The 18,231-nt window shown below is 42.6% G+C and overlaps 1 protein-coding gene across 5 annotated transcripts in view; it reads right to left on the reverse strand.

Annotated features, from left to right (window-relative positions):
- The window catches only part of ACOT7 (acyl-CoA thioesterase 7), a 176,990-nt gene that overhangs the window by 54,972 nt on the left and 103,787 nt on the right, over positions 1–18,231 (reverse strand). For all 5 annotated transcript variants that reach the window (XM_066607329.1, XM_066607327.1, XM_066607331.1 and 2 more), the window contains one exon: positions 15,105–15,191. In XM_066607329.1, the coding sequence (XP_066463426.1) occupies positions 15,105–15,191 (87 nt within the window). The remainder of the gene's footprint in view (positions 1–15,104; positions 15,192–18,231) is intronic.

The following is an 18,231-nucleotide window of genomic DNA, read 5'->3' on the forward strand; positions in this document are numbered from 1 at the left end:
CACGGCGGTGCACCTTGCCTCCTGCCTATGCAGGGACTGCAGCCGGCCGCGGCTGCACACCAACTGGCCACATGTCGTCGTGCGGAATAGAACAATGAAGAGATAGCAAAGCTACACCAGTGCTGTGGCCCCTTCATTCTTAACAATACATTTCTGGCTTCGACTCAAACGTAGCTGAACTGGATAAAACAAGCTGCTTAGTCACAGTTAGCGGAGCTTAGAAGTATTCCATTAGAGCAGATGTAAGTCATGTGGTTTCAGTTATGTGACATTAATTTCTCTTCTGTTTGGAAAGGTCAAATTTTGTCCAGCAATGGAAACTATGATTATTCAGATGACTAAAACAGAATATTGCTTTCATTCCGCCTTATCATTCCCAGTAGTAAAGATAAGCTCATAATATGATCATTATTAAAAGAAACCATATACTCTACATATTATAGGAGTGGGGGATCAATGAGGGGCTGCTGATTTCTTATTAGACAAGGATTAATGTTATCCCGCCGAAGCAGAATTCTAGCAAAAGGAACAAAAGATGGAGGAAACATATGAAACACATCTTAGGCTTTATACATTGGGTTTTAATGGCTGCATATTACAAAGCCGTAGGCATTCATGTGCTGCTGTATAGTAACATATTCTGCCCTTGAAGCAATGTAATGCTACATTATAGAGGCATTCTCCCAATGGAAAATTTCACCAATTTTAACCTTCATACATCTCCGCATTAAATTGGAGGCACCCCGAAGTAATCAATTATCTAAATAATTGCCTCAAGCACCACAATGTGTTCAGGAATGTATAAATTTCCCAAAAACAAAATCTACATTTGTCGTTTAATAGTGCAATGTGGCAGTGACTCATTCTCAATTATCCTTCTTAGATAAGCAGCAAGTAAAAAAATATATATATTATATTTAGAGATGAGCGAGCTGTTCGTAAAATTCGAGAGCTCTACTCGAGTAACGAACCCCATTGACCACAATTGGAGACTCGAGCATGTAGGACGCCGGGTCCTGAGCTTTTTTTTTTTCTCTCCCTCCCAAAAAATGGGGCCAAAACAGGCAGGTCACAGCAGGGAGGGGCCAAAAACTGGGGCGGGGTCGAACACAGCGTGATGCTCGTTCGAGTAATGAGCACCATCGAGTACGCTAATACTCGAACGAGCATCAAGCTCGGCAGAGTACGTTCGCTCAACTCTAATTATATTATATATATATATATATATAGACACACACACACACATACTCACACATACATATATACACATATATACATACACACACACATATACATATTATATGCACACACACACATATATATAAAATTGGGAATAAATAAAACACCTTGGGATTTCTAAAATGGAATAACTCTCTTAACAGAAAGTGGAAAGGCTTATATTAGATATTATGAACATGTTCTATATATATAAACCTGCAAATATATTCCATTTTGAAAAGTGGCCTTTTTTTAAATGACTGTCTGGAGCTGTGTAATTAAAGCAGAGTAACTGCTTGATAATGAAAGGTTACTATGGAAACTGATTTTATTTTCCCCATAAAGAGCACTGAGGCTTCGGTTGTAGGTGCTCATGTGAAAATAAAATTATGTCATTATATAAGAAAAAAAATAAATAAATCAAATGATCTTTAAGATAAGCGCACAGTTATCCGGTATTCACTGAATTTCATTCATGTTCTGGATACATTAAAAAAGTGCTTTATACCAGGACAGAAAATACATGTAAAGATTCAGCAAACTTGTTTTAGAAAATTGATATATAATATAAACAATTCTATTTATAGATCTTAGAATAAAAAAAAAAAGAAGTAATCATATTAAATTAACGAGTTTAGGACCAGGGTTTTTCCCCAGTTAACCAGAAAGCTATAACTTTTTTCTTCTTCAAAGTATTCAAATTATTTTTGCACTTTTTCCCATGACATGAGGCTTTAGACTATTTTTTTATACCGGCATTTTTTGTAGATAAGTTCCTATACTTCACATTTTTTTATTTTTATAGGAAAGTCGAAATGCAATACATTTTTAGGGCTTATTCGCAGGAGCATATATAGGCTGCCGTTTTCACGGCCAGTCGATATACGCTGCCGTCTGAGCTGCCTCCCTTCTTCCTCTGCCTCTCTCCTCCCCTCTGGCTGTTTGCAATAGGAGAGGGTGGGAGAGGGGCAGAGCTAAGCTCTGCCTCCTCTCATTGGTGGCTACGAGGAGAGGGAGGAAGCTTAGCTCCTCCCCCACCCCCTCTCATTGCGAACAGCCAGAGGGGAGGAGAGAGGCAGAGAGTCAGCAAGGGGGAGGGAAGGGGATAGACAGCTCAGATGGTAGCATACATTGGCTGGCGTGAAAACAGCAGCCGACATAGGCTCCTGTGAATAAACCCTTAAATTGGGCTTCCCTTTCCAATTTGGCTGTTTTAATATAGATGATGCATAGTTTTTGGATCATCAAGGTGTTTTTCTCATCTTTTTCTACTTTTACATATTTAGTCCCCCATAGGGCCTTGTGTGGACCCTATTATGTAATCAATTTTTTGTGATCTGTTTGAAAATTGAACTGAGTGATCATGACTGCCTCATAAACAAAAGACATGATGTTACTGTGAACAGAGCCCATGTATCTTGGACTCATCCTGATACCACACAGACAGCTACACACAGACTTTTGTAACAAAATTTTTCAGTTTTAACTATTAAATTACAGTTCACAGAAGTTCCATGCAACTTGATGAGGGATGTTATGAAACGGTCTTAAAAGAAAAACTCTGTTGCCCATAGCAACCAATCACAGCGCAGCTTTCATAATTTATAGTGCTCTTTAAAAGTGAAAGCTGTGCTGTGATTGGTTGCTATGGTCAACAAAGATAACTTATTTTAGGCAATTCTTATGAATTCGCTCACAATACCGCCCACCTGTTAAAAAGCATCTGTGAGAGAGACTTTAAAGGGGTTGTCCAATTGCTGGGCGACGTGTTAAAATAACCAAACCAGCTGTTCCTATGTGCCATCAGACCTGGCAATCCAGCTCTGCAGCCCCGCCGTCCTCCTGGTCTTTGCTGTTGAATGCCTACCACCTGACCGCTACAGCGGTAAGATGCCATTCTTCTGGCATCACTGTCAGATGCTGTGAGCAGATATGCCAGGAGAATGGCACCTGACTGCAGCAGTTAGATGGTAGCCTTTCCACAACAAAGACCGGGGAGACTGTGGAGTTGCATTGCTGGATCTGAGTACAGCTCATTTTGTTATTTTCACACACGTGCTACCATGAGTAAATTAGCATCCGACAGACGGAAAAATCTCTCTGCAAAAGTCTGTATGTAGCTCCAGTGTGAAAGCTCATATAATAGCCCAAGGCTTTAATCACAATAATGCAGCTCCAGAGCTGAACTCTCCCAACATTCCCTGCTTGTTCAGTGTCTGCCCAAAGGTGCTTCTGGTTATTTGTATGCTATGAAGTGTCATCTGTAGACCAGGCACTGTACAATTACCTGATGTAGGAAAAAGTATCTGCTCTCCTGCGGTATAGAAGCTCAGCTAAGTCTTTACGGGAGTATATGAGAACAAGCTTTCGAACCGTTTCCAATGGAAACCAGCAGAACTGACGTGTGACACTGCTCAAAATATGCGGAGCAGTCCCATGTTTAACATTCAGTGGTCTGCATTAATAATAATAATCACAACACTATAAGACGTACGGTATACTGTGAACCGATGCCGCTACTCTGTATTTCGAGGCCAAGGGAGAAAATTGTCTACAATGCTATACTATTACAGCAGGCAAGTAATCACTCGCCTGGTGAGAGTCTCTAGAACTGACAATTTGACCATATTTTTCCAGTGTGATTCTCATAAATGCCAAGAAAAATTAGCTATGTGCTAAAAGTTATAAACCCTGTGAGTGACAAAAGCGAATGACAAGTTATACAAAAGCAAGTACCAGCTACAACACTCCGTCTACACAGCAAAAAAAGGGAAAAAAATTTAACAATTTATTAATATTTTTCCCACTATTATTTTTATCCACACATGGAAGATTACTGATAATTTACCTCTACCGCCATGTTTTGAATCACTGGCTAATTAGGAGACCGTTAGATATTCTTTAAAACAAATAACATAACTAAGGCTACATTCACAATTGGGTTTTTTTGATTGATCCAGTTTTGTTAAAAATGGAGATCAGAAAAAGGAGCGCATATGCAAAGCTTTACACTTTCCAGCGTGGTGGTGGTTCTGGAATACAACTCAGTGGCTAGCACTTTTTCCTTGCAATGCTCTGGTCCTAGATTCAAATCTCATCAAAGGCAAAATTAACTTTGAAAAACACCATACAGCCATAACCGTTGGTCAGACTTGAACCTACAACTAACTCAGGCACTGCAAGGCAGCAGTGCTAACAACTGAGCCACCACACTTCTTTTTTCATTGCCCAAGAAATAGAAGAGCAAAAAGAATAAACACAAAGAGAACATGTAATCTCCACGCAGATGTTGTACATAGACGTGAACCTACAAGTCCAGTGTTACAAGGTATGGTGGCTCAGTGCAGTGGGGCTGCAGGTTCAAATTTGACATGGGGTGATGGCTGTATGGAGTTTTTCAAAGTTTATGTTGCCCTTGATGAAATTTAAACTTAGGACTGCAGCGTTTCAATGCAAAAGTGCTAACTACTGAGCCACATTCATTTAACCACCGCAATCGTACATTCGAATAAATAAAAGGATCCGTCTGTATTCTAAAACTGGAAACAAAATCGCAGGCGGCTGCACTTTTAATCCAATGCAAAACACAGAACGGAGATGGAAGACAAAGAAACAGACTGAAACTGAAGACCTTCCGCTGCAATGCATTTCTATGGGCTTGAAAACAAACGCATTCTTTCCGGTTTGCTGTTCCCACAACCTATTAGCAAAACTCTAGTGTCAAAAGACCCTGACATAGCAGATGAGTGAATGCAGCTCTGGAGTAAAATACAGCTTGTAATTCCAAATCAATACAAAATAAAGTATTGTAAACTATTTGCAAATTAAAATGGGCATCGCACTTTTAAGCCGGCTGCACACGAATGAGTCAGATTTTACATGCGGGAGCCTGCAGCGGCATCCAACCCTGCGCCCGGCCGGCGTCAGCGCGCACCCATCACTTTTCTCCTTTCTCTGTACTGCGGATGGTCCGGATGGCTTGCTATCGGACATGCACAGTACTTTTTTTTTTTAATCTCTCCTTTTCCTGCACTGCCGCTAGGTGATGATGCAGAATCTGTGACCTTTCCACAAAGTCAATTGCGGAAGGGCCGCAGGTCAGACGGCCTCCAGTGACTTCAACGGAAGCCGTCTGTGTGGAGTCCGTGAAAAAAAAGAACATGCTGTGGTTTTTCCTTTATAAGCGAAAATCGCAATTGATTTGCAGGAAAAAGCGTTTTTCCATAGCTTTTATGATTAGTATTTGCTGCGGATCCATGGTGCAGATTCCGCAATGCAAACCTGTTCCTGTGCAGGCAGCCTTAGACGATTTGTGTTAATATGATAGTCAATGTGAGAACTAGAAAAAGTGCAAATCAGTTTACCCAAGATCACTCTTAACTGTTTTGCAGCTACTAAAATCATATATACACTGCTGAGTACTGCTGTATAATGTCCTCCATACGGAAATTATTTGTGTGTTACAGATAATTGAGAAGCAGAAGTTATTATTATTCTCCATGTGTAATGTATAGAAGACAGCATAACAACAGTCTCCTCCCACCAGCATTAAAGATGGAGCCTGCAGCGAGAAAACATACCATATACAACTCATAGAATGGGCAGAAACAGTGTTATTCCTCATATACATGCAACAGCGTATTCTGAAAGATCATCTAGAAGTGCGGGTTCGCTTTAACTTTTCATCTACTTTAATTCTATAATGTATACTTTAAATCCTATTGAGAGCTGGACAGATGCTTTCATGGTTTATTAATAATTCTCTTCCATTGTGTCATCTTTATTATTTAGTCATTTATAATTAATGGATACATCAGTCCGTTGGCATTATTTAACAATGTATTCCGAGCTCTAGCAGCAGAACATTTCATTACATCCATCCAGGAGCCGTCCTTTTACTTTGATAAGTGTTATCCTTCTGAATTGCACCTTATCGTAACATTATCTACTTCTGCAAGTTCTCTGCTTTTCAATTTACAGCTGTTTCACATAGAAATTTAATGGACAAGCTCTTGAAGATTTTCTTAGATCAGCAGGATTCCAAGTGTACAGAAAGATATAGAAAATGGTAGTGAGGAGGAGTGGGCTTTTCTATACTTTGAACGTATAATATGCATCAAAGGGTTTCAGATTGGAAAATTGGTACTATATAATAATCTTTATATAGCGCCAACATATTTACAAGTCAGAGGGAACGGTCTATTAGTTTAATACTATATGTAATGTCTAGAGATGAGCGAGTATACTCGCTAAAGGCAATTGCTCGAGCGAGCATTGCCTTTAGCGAGTATCTCCCCCACTCGAGACTGCAGGTTCGGGTATCGGCGCGGGGGAGCGGTGAGTAGCGGCTGTCAGCAGGAGGGAGTGGGGGGGGGGGGGGAGAGAGGGAGAGAGAGTTCTCCCCTCCGTTCCTCCCTGCTCTCCCCCGCAGCTCCGTACCCGCTGCCGGCACCCGAACCTGCAGTCTCGAGCGGGGGAGATACTCGCTAAAGGCAATGCTCGCTCGAGCAATTGCCTTTAGCGAGTATACTCGCTCATCTATAGTTATGTCTTACTTTGTCTGTTGTGAGCAGGACCCTCAGTCCTATTGTTCAAAGAGCTTACAGTCTGATACAAGAGGTACAAGTGCTTGTTCTTTGCCATGGTCCAGACATTTAAAAAAAAACATAGGGTACTATACATCAAGCTGTAAGAATCAGTCACCAACCGGTATCTGTGTATAAACAGATATGAATTGAATAGGTTGTATGGGGAAAACAGTGAGATGAAGGGGGTCAGGTTTTTAAGATAGAATACAGAAACAGAGTAAAGGAGAAGTGTTAGATTAGAAAATATGGTAAAGAGCAATGATGGATGTTTTTAGGGCATGCTTTTGTTGGGGTAGCGCATTCCAGAGAACTGGTGCAGCTCAGGAAAATCTTGTAGCTGGGAGTGGAAGGTTTGATAAGGATATGTTTACACATAGCAGAAATACAGCAGATTTTCCACAGCGGAAAATCAACAGCAAAAGCCGCATAATTTCTGCATCAAAATCTGCACAATTGGTGCGAGTGCAGTGGCTGGCACGGGGTAGAGGTATCAGCATAGCAACTGATCAAAAAGATAAGCTTGACTGCTGCATTTAGGATACATTGGAGAGGGGAGAGTTTAGTGAGGGATAGCCAAACCAGAAGTAAATTGCAGTAATCAAGCATGGAATAGATTAGGGCAACAGTAAGAGTTTTTGATGAATCTGCAGGGAGAAAAGTGCGGATTCTGGAGATGTTTTCGAGGTGAAAGTGACATGAGCATGCAAGGGACTGAGTATAGGGTGTGAAAGAAAGATCAGAGTCAAATATGACTCCCAAGATAGTGGGTATGCTTCCTAGGAGATATGGTGATACCACAAACTGAAATGGAAATATCAAGGTTAGGTAGGTTAGTAGAAACACAGGAAGTTCAGTTTTTGAAAGATTCAGATTTAGATAGAGAGGAAATGGTGTTAGAGATAGCGGACAGACAATCACTGGCACTTTGTATTATTGAAGGTGTGGTGTCACAGGGAGAAATGTATAAATTAGGTGCAGGGCCATGATGAGGGGTCACTAACTACCCCCCAGGGTGCCACTTTGCCACAGGTCTGAAAGGGTGCAATTTTATTGATAAAAAAAAATAATTAGCAACACTCAACTTCTGTACAATAAGCGCTTCCATTGTTCAGAGAAGAGCTACCAGGATGGTGAGCGGTCTGCAAACCCTGTCTTATGAGGAACGGTTAAAGGATCTGGAAATGTTAAGCTTGCAAAAAAGAAGGCTGAGAGGAGACTTAATAGCTGTCTACAAATATCTGAATTTGCACCAGGAAAGACTAGAAGCAATGGGATGAAACTGAAAGGGGGAAGACAAATTAGATATTAGAAAAAACTTTCTAAAAGTGAGGATGATCAATGAGTGGAACAGGTTGCCAGGGGAGGTGGTGAGTTCTCCTTCAATGCGAGTCTTCAAAGAGAGGCTGGACAGACATCAGTCTGGATTTAGTGAATCCTACATGAAGCAGGGGGTTGGAGCCACAGAACTTGGAGGTCCCTTCCAACTCTACGATTCTAGGATTTTAGTCCCTGGGACTGGTAAGCAGTTTTTGTATTACTCACTGCTCCTTGCTAATCCTCCTCTGCTTCGTGCCAGTGCTGCACTGAGTTCTGACACTGCCCATGTCACAGAATAGTTTATGTCGGCGTCAGGATGTGGTGAAGCACCCACAACAGAAGGTAATCTGGAGTGGCATAACTGGCACCACCACCAACACCCAAAGCATTCACAGAGTGGTGGGTGTAGCACCCAGAAAAAAGTGAGGAAAAGGGGGCATTTTTTTCCTTTTATACTCTGGTCTAATTTCAGGGGACTAGAGCTGCATTCATTATGGGGTCGATCTGCGGTGTTTTAATTACAGGGTCAAATCTGGGGTACAGTGCAACATATGAAACAGGGTCCCCCAGCTACCTTGTGTCATTTATAAGGCTGGCATCTTCTTTTGTGGCAGAGGAACCTTTGGGCACCATCATGATGCAGAGCTCAGGTACAACTGCTAGTTCTGCACACACTTTAACTATAACTCTGATCAAAGACATCTTAGCAGCAAAATTTGCAGTCTTTGGGAGGAATCGCCAGGACAGTCTGGGTCAAATTGAAAAGAAAAAAGTGAGTCAGAGTCACCGGATTAAGTATTTATTCTTATTCTGCCTGTATCTGTTTCTTTCAAAGGAAGTGTCTAAATCTCTTTCATTCGAGAATAAGGTGGTTTCCAATTTCGAAGAGAAGTAAGCATGATGTGTCTTTTAGTTGCTGCACTACGTTTCATTGTGACTACTGTGCCTACGATCTTCATCATTGCCTGTTTCTGTGTGCTTCTTCAAAAGAGTTGAACAGCACATCTTGAATCTCCAGTCTGCTTTTAAATCTTTGCCTGGAGAGATCTTCCTGATGCAGTACAACTACCTTGCATGCTGCTCAGTTTTTCCATGGTATATGACCTGTGTCATGAAACTGTCTTCCACAACTTCACCTTTGCACAGCTTGTCTGTTCCTGATCTAGTTTTAAGCCTCCTACACAGCTGTTTATGTTTCAGTTAATAACGGTGTTTCAACCTACTTATGAAAAAGATTATTACCTGTTTGATATAATTGTTTAAACATACACCTGACTATAATCCTACAAATTCCATGACTGTGCAAGTGTACCACCTACAACAAGAGATGCTGTTTTGAAGGCAAAGGGTGGTCACTAGAGATGAGCGAGCATACTCGCTAAGGGCAATTACTCGATCGAGCATTGCCATTAGCGAGTACCTGCCTGCTCGGGAGCAAAGATTCGGCTGCCGGCGGGGAGAAATGGAGGGGAGATCTCTCTCTCCCTCTCTCCCCCCCGCTCCCCCCTGCTCATGGCCGCAACTCACCTGTCACAGGTGTCGGCAGCCGAACCTTTTCTTCCGAGCGGGGAGATACTCGCTAAGGACAATGCTCGATCGAGTAATTGTCCTTAGCGAGTATGCTCGCTCATCTCTAGTGGTCACACTAAATATTGATTTAAATTTCTCTTTTGTTCGTTCACTTTACATTTTGTTAATTGAGAAAAATAAACTATTAACACTTCTATTTTTGAAAACTTTGCAGCATTTTTTCCACACCTGCCTAAAACTTTTGCACAGTATTGTCGTTATGTATATTTTTTATTTACTATATAAAGCTAGGTCTCCACACTGCGTTATCGGCATGTGTTTGAAACCCCACCCACTGAGGGCAGCCAATGAAACGCTAGTCTTAATAAATCTACCCTCTAGTTTTAAATGATAACCTCCTAGCTGCCAATAGCTACCATTACGGGGAACGTAGGAGCTTACTGCGTGCTGTTGGATTTTTGAGTTCAATGTTTGATCTGTATGCAGGAAACTCCTAAGCTTCCCCCTAGTGGTGACTGCAGGTAGTGAGAATGTTATCTAGTTAACCTATGACTGTACATGGAATTTGAGGCTCTGTATCAGAAATACTGTGCAGATCACAAGAAAAATAATACAAGAAATTAATCAACAATTAATTGTCTCTACTGAAAGGAGAGCCACTACAAAGAACACGTCTTCCTTTGGAGGACCCAGCATGTCCAAGCAATACATGAGCAGTCCATTGATTTCAATAGATACTGTGTAATGCTTCATTCTTCCTGCAGTTTTGGAAAAGCATAGAAGTGTGTAACAGAAGAAGACAGCCAAGGAATGAGAGGCTGTCATGTTGCCAGGGGAGAACATCTGTACATGGGCAGTCCAAACAAACAGGTTACATACAGCTCAACGAATTCCAGAGCATCACATGCATTTCTTATGTGGCATCTTAGGATCCAATGCCAGCTGTAGATTAAGAGCAGCGTACTTGTACTGCTTCCACCAAGTTGAGTGAACTGAAGATAATAGTGTTAAAATATTAACTGAATAAGTAAGGTCCAACAGATCTTGGAGGCAAAAACCTTTTAACACTTTCTTTCAAATTCAATCTCACGGGAAACCGCTTGTCCTTGTAAGCAGAGAGATTTGCAAATGTCGAAACCTGTCCAAAATTCATGGCTAAAAATTTTCACCTGGTAAACCTCTACTGTGGATCAAAGGTAGGTATTAGCAATGTGGGTGGAGCTTTCCACAATATATCATTTGCTACCTCTCAAAAGATAGTAATTCTCCTTGTAGAGAACAACGTAGTAGGGAAATTTTTGGGCAATGCTCTAAAACAGCTCTTTACTCGGTTAACCTAAGTTTTGTCAAAGTAGACATACACACCTATAGGTGGCACTAGAGACAGTTTTCATTTGGAGGAGAGCTATTTTGCATGTAATTTGCTAAGCTTTGCCTCCACTGCTACAACTCTCACCTGAAACTCTAGGTTGTTTGGTTTTCAGTAATATTCATTTATATTCAGGGGACAGTCACCAAATTTTTACTGTTGATCCTCAAAGGATTTTCAGAAACGTTATTATGGATGACCGATCCTCAGGATAGGCTATCAATAGTTGACTGGCAAGGGTTCACTGTTCAGGATCCTTAAAGATCAGCTGTTTGCCAGGGTTGCTGTCACCATAGACAGAGCCAGAAGTAGATAGCCCTGTCTGTATTGCAGCGGTCTAGGTTGGTATTGCAGATTGCATTCAATAGAATAAGATACCTCCTATAACATACTGTATGTTTGAGTGCATTCAAAAGGGTGAGACAAAAATAGCTAAGATATTGCTATTCATGAATGAATAGCTAAGGGCTATGTGTCATTGGCTGAGCGCTCAGCCAATAGCTAAGCACTAGCTGCTATTGGCTGAGCCCTCAGCCAATCAGCACAGCCCTTTTATGAGGCGGGGATTTTTAAATCCCTGCCTGCTGAAAGAGCTTCATAGCAGTGCAGGGGAGCCAGCCGGAGGACGCATCTGAGCGCCGGAGAGGTGAGTAATTTTTTTTTTTTTTACACTTATTGCTGATTATCGGGGAAGGGCTTATATTTCAAGCCCTTCCCCGATAATCATACTGCGGGGCTTGGCAGAAACCATTGCTTTCAATGGGATCAGCAGCAGCGCCGATCCCATTGAAAGCAATGGGATAGAATGCCAGGGACTTCTGCCACAGCTGTGACAGCTGTGGCAGAGGATTCCTTCATCCCCGCGGTCCCCGTGGGGATGAAAGAAACTCCTTCCACAGCTGTGGCAGAAGTCCGCGGCATTGTCCCTATGTTTTCAATGGGGCTAGCGCTGCTGCCGTGGGAGTTGGTGCGGTCATCTCATTTCAATCCTTATATACATACCCCGTAGCTCTATGCGGTTTTCACTAGAAGAAAAATGATTACTTGTATTGTATTTGGCCATCTTTGGTAAAAGTGGAGGTATTCATTGTAGACTGACCATGTCCTTTCTACATTTAGGCCACGTGCATAGAGCTAAAGGGAGTCCCTGTAACTCTATAAAACAGAGTAGTAGATCCTCCTAATACCCCTAGAGCATTGATATTCTTTCCTAGAAGCAATGCTGGTATGCAATGGACCATAGCACATTCAGGGGAATATATCATGGCACTTAGACCAGTTTTCTAGCTTTTACACTCGAAAACTTTTTTGTGACTTTTTACAGTCATAAATCTTTTTTTCTTTTCTATCAGAATCTACACTATTCTAAAAAAGACAGAAACCAGGTCAAATGGAACTAAACTTTACACATTTGGTCTCCATTTACCTCTGTTAAAGTCAACGGTTTTGCTACGAATTCTGTCTACAGTTTTCGGCTATTCAAACAGAACCATGGGATCAAAAGACTGAGCAGAGCTTAAAGCTATGTGAGCACAGCCCAAGTAATGCAGTCATGTGCATGAGACCTTATTCTAGCTGGATCCAAAGCTTTCTACAGTGTATAATAGTCCCGAGATGTAAACCCTCAGCTGACAACAGTCCGATGTCTATATGCAGCTTTAAGGTAGATTCACACGGGCTGTAAAAATATGCCACATACGTACTGCAAAATTTGCATCTTACAGGCGTATTTTGATGCGGATTTGCTTTAGAATGCAAACTGGCGCCATTTCTATGCAATTTTGAATCGACCATTTCAAGGGCTCTGGGCAGCATTACCAGAGAAGATAACCAAAAAGGGAGAAGTACAAATTATCTATTAAATCTGCTCAGAATCCAGGCGGAGAGAGACGACTATGCTAATTCACTGTTAATTAACACACCTGCACATTTTCACTTTGAGCAGTAATCCCAACTCATTGCTTTGTAGAGATCTCAGTCAGCTGAGAGCAGTTATAGCGCTGGGTGTGAAGTCTATTCTTATTCCGAATAACTGAGATGGTGTTAAAATCAGTTTGCTTCTAAGACAAGTTTCTAGATATTTATCTTCCCACTATAAACTAAGGTAAAAAGGCATGACCAATTCTTGGTATATACACTTGTTATATTCCCTATTTGGTGTAGGACTTAGGAGGTAGTTATAACTTGGTCCATTTGTTTGATGCCCCCCCCCCCTACCCCCCCAGAGAAAAGAAACTAGGGGGTCAACATCATGGGTGTAGCTGGAGGGGGTACAGATAAGGACGCCGCTACCATGAGGCGACTTGAGCCTGCCGCCTCAGATGGCAGTCTGCAGTAACTAGAGTTGCCACCCGGCCAATGACTCAATGGCCCAGCTTGTAATTAAGGCCAGTATATATTTTTTACCAGCTATATTAAATGACCAGTAAATAAATAATTGCGAGCTGCGAGCCAGGAGCCCAACAAGCATAGAACTCACTCAGTTTGTATCTCTAGTCTAGCGGCCAGTATTGCTGTAATCAGTCTTTGACCCCTCACCTCTGTGTTCCGGCATGCAGATGTCATCCCGTATGCAGTGCAGACACTGGGCACAGAGGTCAGGGATCACAGTCAGATTACAGCAGCAGTGGCAGCCGCCAAACCAGAGCTATAGATGTAGTGAGTTAAATGCTTGATGTTGTTGGGTTGCTTCCTGGCTGGAGGTCCACTTTGTTGGTCACTAATACAACTGGGGCCACCAACAGGACAACTGTTAATACTAGGGTTACTAACAGGGTCACTTTTACTACTTGGGCCACTAACTGAGTTACTATTACTACTGGGACTACTAAGAGGGCACTATTACTAATGGGGCCATTAATGGGGTCACTGTTACTATTGGGGCCACTAAACGGGACAATTCCTATTGGGGCCACTACTGGGGGCACTATTACTCTGGCACTTCAGACAAGTCTCAGTGGTTCAAATATGTGCTGGATATCTTATGTATTGGGGCTTTAAATACCCAAAAGCTTGTTTTGCACTGACAGCTAGGATCCTGATCTTATGCAACTAATCTGCAGACTTTAACCATACCCAACTGTACCAACATGATGCTGAACGGCCAACAAATATCTGGTCTGACCCAGTTACAAGGTGCTGTGTGGAGATGATCAAACTACTGGTGAATCTCAAGTTTTGCCACTTTGCAGCCTGCCTGCCACTAGGGTACCCAAGTGCAAGCAATTTCACCAAATTTAAGCAAATCCGTGCATCCACTATATTCTAATGGCCATTGTTTTGGCAGGTTGGTGCATTGGGCAAATCATTCCAATTATCTACTACTGTATGTAATAAGCTGAGGGTATTATAGTGGAGAGTTTGGTTTTATTGAAGATGAGTCAATCTGTGAAAATTTGCTTTACCAGCAGCTTGCCGATACAAAAGAATTGTCATTTTTTCTTTGTACAAGACAACTTTCTGTTGTTTCCATAGTCTCAGACACAGACTAAATAAAAACCATTAAAACAAAAAAATCTGTAGTCCAGAGCTGAATTCACTTGTTTTCACTGGAAAATGCTGACAAGCTCTTAGCTCCCATCATGCAGGACAACTATTAGCTGATCCTAGATCAGACTGTTTCTGGTATAACGATGACATATCTTAGAATTCACAATACCAAAAGCAAGCTTTGAGCAGACACTGAGCCAACAAAGAAAGCCGAGAGATTTCAGGTATGTAGAACTGCAAATGCAGTACTATGCCATATAATACAGGCTATAAGGCTGGATTCATAGTGAGGTTGATGCGTGATAAAAAAACAAATATTGCCATGAACTGATGTGATTTCCAACGCGGCCATGTTAAATACAGCAATGACAACCTAGCAATGAAGCGGGAAGTCTTTGGTGCGTTTTTTACTGCACCGCAACATGTGAATGCACCCAAACTCAGGATTAGTCCCAAATAAATAATGTATTGTGTTTACAAAGGTGCAAAACTTTTTATGCAACTTTTATGTAAACTGTAAAATAGTGCCGAGACTGAATATAAAACACTTGTCATATATGAGTGCATTAGGCGTAGAATACCCAAGAACTCACCTCCATGGACGTAGCCGTGCAAAGTACAATCAGATGGTCCCACTAAATGAATAAGACTGGACTGACTATATCCAACGGTGTATTGATCTAAAAGAGACAAAATTTGACATTTTTTAATAGAACTAGGCATTGTACAGGATATGTGCCACGTATGCTATAATAGTAATACTATTAACCGCTTAGCACCCCAGCACGTATATGTACATCCTATATGTACTAGGTTTGTATAGAGCGAGATTGGGAGCTGATCCTGCTCCATACACGGCCGGTGTAAGCTTTCTTTGACAGCTCATACCCAGCGACAATCAGTGTTCACATCAATCGCAGCTGTTAACCCTTTAAATGCCCCGATCAGCATTTAGGGGTCCTTAACGGCAATGAGATCGCAAGGTGCTGTATATATGTGACCAAACGAGTAAATAGGTCTATACTAATGTATTGGCTCAAGATTGGTGTATTTTTGGATTTTGGCTTTAGTCTGGTTAAGTGGGCTGTCATAAGTGGTGTGATCTGAGTAATAGAAGGGCCAGGTAGGGAAGACATATTGTCCCTAATCACACCACTGCTATTTGGTATTGATGTATGTTGCCCTGGAGCTTTAACTAGTGTATTTTTTTTACAATTACTCACCTCTCTTCTATCCCCAGGAAACAGTGCAGCGGGTCCAGTGCCCATTGCGGTCAGTACTGACAGCGGAAGTCACCTTTCCAAACTCTTGGCATCATGCTGCACAGGATGTGCGCATTGCTGCCAGGACAATGGGCCGTGACTCTGTTGCCTCTGATTGGCTGCAATAGTCACCTGACTTCCACTGTCAAAACAGACCGGGATCGTTGCAGAACCTGCTGCTCAACTTCTCAGAGGGAGAAAAGAGGCAAGTACAGCTTCTTTTGTTATTAAGTTGCATGGTCAGCTGTTAATTATTATTTGTTTCTAAGTTGGACAACCCCTTTAAGCAATAGAACCAAAAGTCCGATCCTGCGGCAGGCGCCTGCTACACTCTCAGTGCACCCATATTAAACATTGAGGTCATAACAAGCGTATTCTACTGAATGAGGCTGAGCTAATACAAGGCTTTGCTAAACCCCATGACATCCCTGGGTGATCACTGCGGTGAATGAATAAATTACTGTAATTCACTGGAAGAAGCTGTCGGTCAGGACGGGACTTTGTCCTATATTGTAATTGTCTTCTTTGCATGATAAACCTCGCAGAGTAATTTCATCAGAGTGCCGTTCTTGATGCTGCGTCCTGCTACATGAATAGGCTTCACCTGAATCAACTCAAGTGCACGCACCATGGAAAATGGCGAGAGATGAATTAGGGAATACATGAGAAACGTGACATTACCGCTAGAATCCCAGGACAGAGATAGCGCTTGTCTATTGTACTAAGGATTGATTGCCACAAAGCAGAGGAGATAATTGGCACATTTACATTTGGTAATTTGTAATCATACAAAGATTTCCGGGCAGGGACATAATGAGTGAGGAGAGACTTTATTATAACCAAACCATGAGCTTGGATGTTCTATTATCAATATTTCAAGAAGCATTTTGAAGAAAACCATTTTGGCATTACTCAGCCCCCACTTCTTTAACCCTTTGTGGGCTTCATAAAAAGCAATTAAGCTCAGAAAGGATTATGTAGACTGGCCATAGCCTGATACTGTAGTACTGTACTAGGGTCCCCGGGGCGAATCATTCTATAAGAAATATACCCTAGTGGTAAATGAATGACTCCAAAGTCACCCATATATTGGGTGGCCACCATGTTGGTAATTTATAAACCATTTTGGATTCTTGGGAGTCCAGCCAATGAGACCCCTTCCAATCAGAGGCGTAACTTGAAGCTTCTGGGCCCCAATGCAAAACCTGTAACGGGGCCCCCAACTATAATGCTTTACTCATAGTACTAGGCACCCTATATGCAGAAGAGAGGCCTTATGGGCCCCCTAAGGCTCCTGGGCCCGGATGCAACCGCATCCCCTGCATCCTCTATAGTTATGCCCCTGCTTCCAATCCCAGTTTCTTGCTCTGTTCAACCATGCAAGTGCGTTAAGAGGTTACGGTGACAGGTGAGTTGCGGCAGGGAGCAGGGGGGAGCGGGGGATGGAGAGGGAGAGAGAGATCTCCCCTCTGTTCCTCCCCGCTCTCCCCCGCCGGCCCCCGAATCTTTAGAGACGAGTGGGGAGATACTCGGCTAAGGCACTACTCGCTCGAGTAATGTGCCTTAGCGAGTATACTCGCTCATCTCTATTTGCTATGGGTTACTCTATCAGTCATGATAAGTTTGTGTTTATAAAGGGACATTTTTAATTTTTTCCCCTGGGATGGGCATGTACTGACATTGCAGTACTGTATTATTCAGGCAAGTCAAGGAGTAATGATCCTTGACTTGCCTGAATAGTTCGAAAGAAAGCAAGGATCCTGGTTTCAGGTCTGTCTTAGGCCGCCTGCACACGGGCGGAAATCCAGCGGCAGGATTATCTGCGGGATTTCCGCCACTGAAAGCCTGCATAGGAGTGCATTACAATACGCACTCCTATGCAGATGGCTGCGGTTTGGCCGCGCGAGATGTCGCGCGGCAAACAAACCGTGGCATGTCCTATTTCTGTGTGGGGCTCGCAGAGCCTTGCACAGAAACATCACTCACCCGGCCGCCGGCTCCGGTCTGCGCATGCACCGGCTGCCCGGCAGCCGGCACATGAGAGAGCCAGGGCCGCCAGGCGCGGGTGAGTACGCGCTGCTCCCTGCAAGCGCTGGGGTCGGGTCCCGCGGCGAGAATTCTCACCACCGGATCCGACCCGCCCGTCTGCAGGCGGCCTTACTGGAATGCATAATTAGTGCATTCATAGTCATGCAGAAGCATGTGTGGGGGGGTGGGGATACAACAGATGTGGTGATACCGACAGAATGAGTATACACCAATACATAATATCCACAAACCCGCTCATTCATATTAGCACTTCCACAGCTGCTTCTGTCCTACATATAGTCCCTACAAATATGGACCCACTGAGTCTGTTTCACTAAGGCAGAGCTACAGCCAGGATTCGTGGTTCTTTTTAGATCTCAATCATCCTCTGGAGCAGGGATGAACAACCCTTTCGGGTCTGAGGGCCATA

This window comes from Eleutherodactylus coqui, chromosome 6 (genome assembly GCF_035609145.1).
Source record: "Eleutherodactylus coqui strain aEleCoq1 chromosome 6, aEleCoq1.hap1, whole genome shotgun sequence".
Lineage (NCBI taxonomy): Eukaryota > Metazoa > Chordata > Amphibia > Anura > Eleutherodactylidae > Eleutherodactylus > Eleutherodactylus coqui.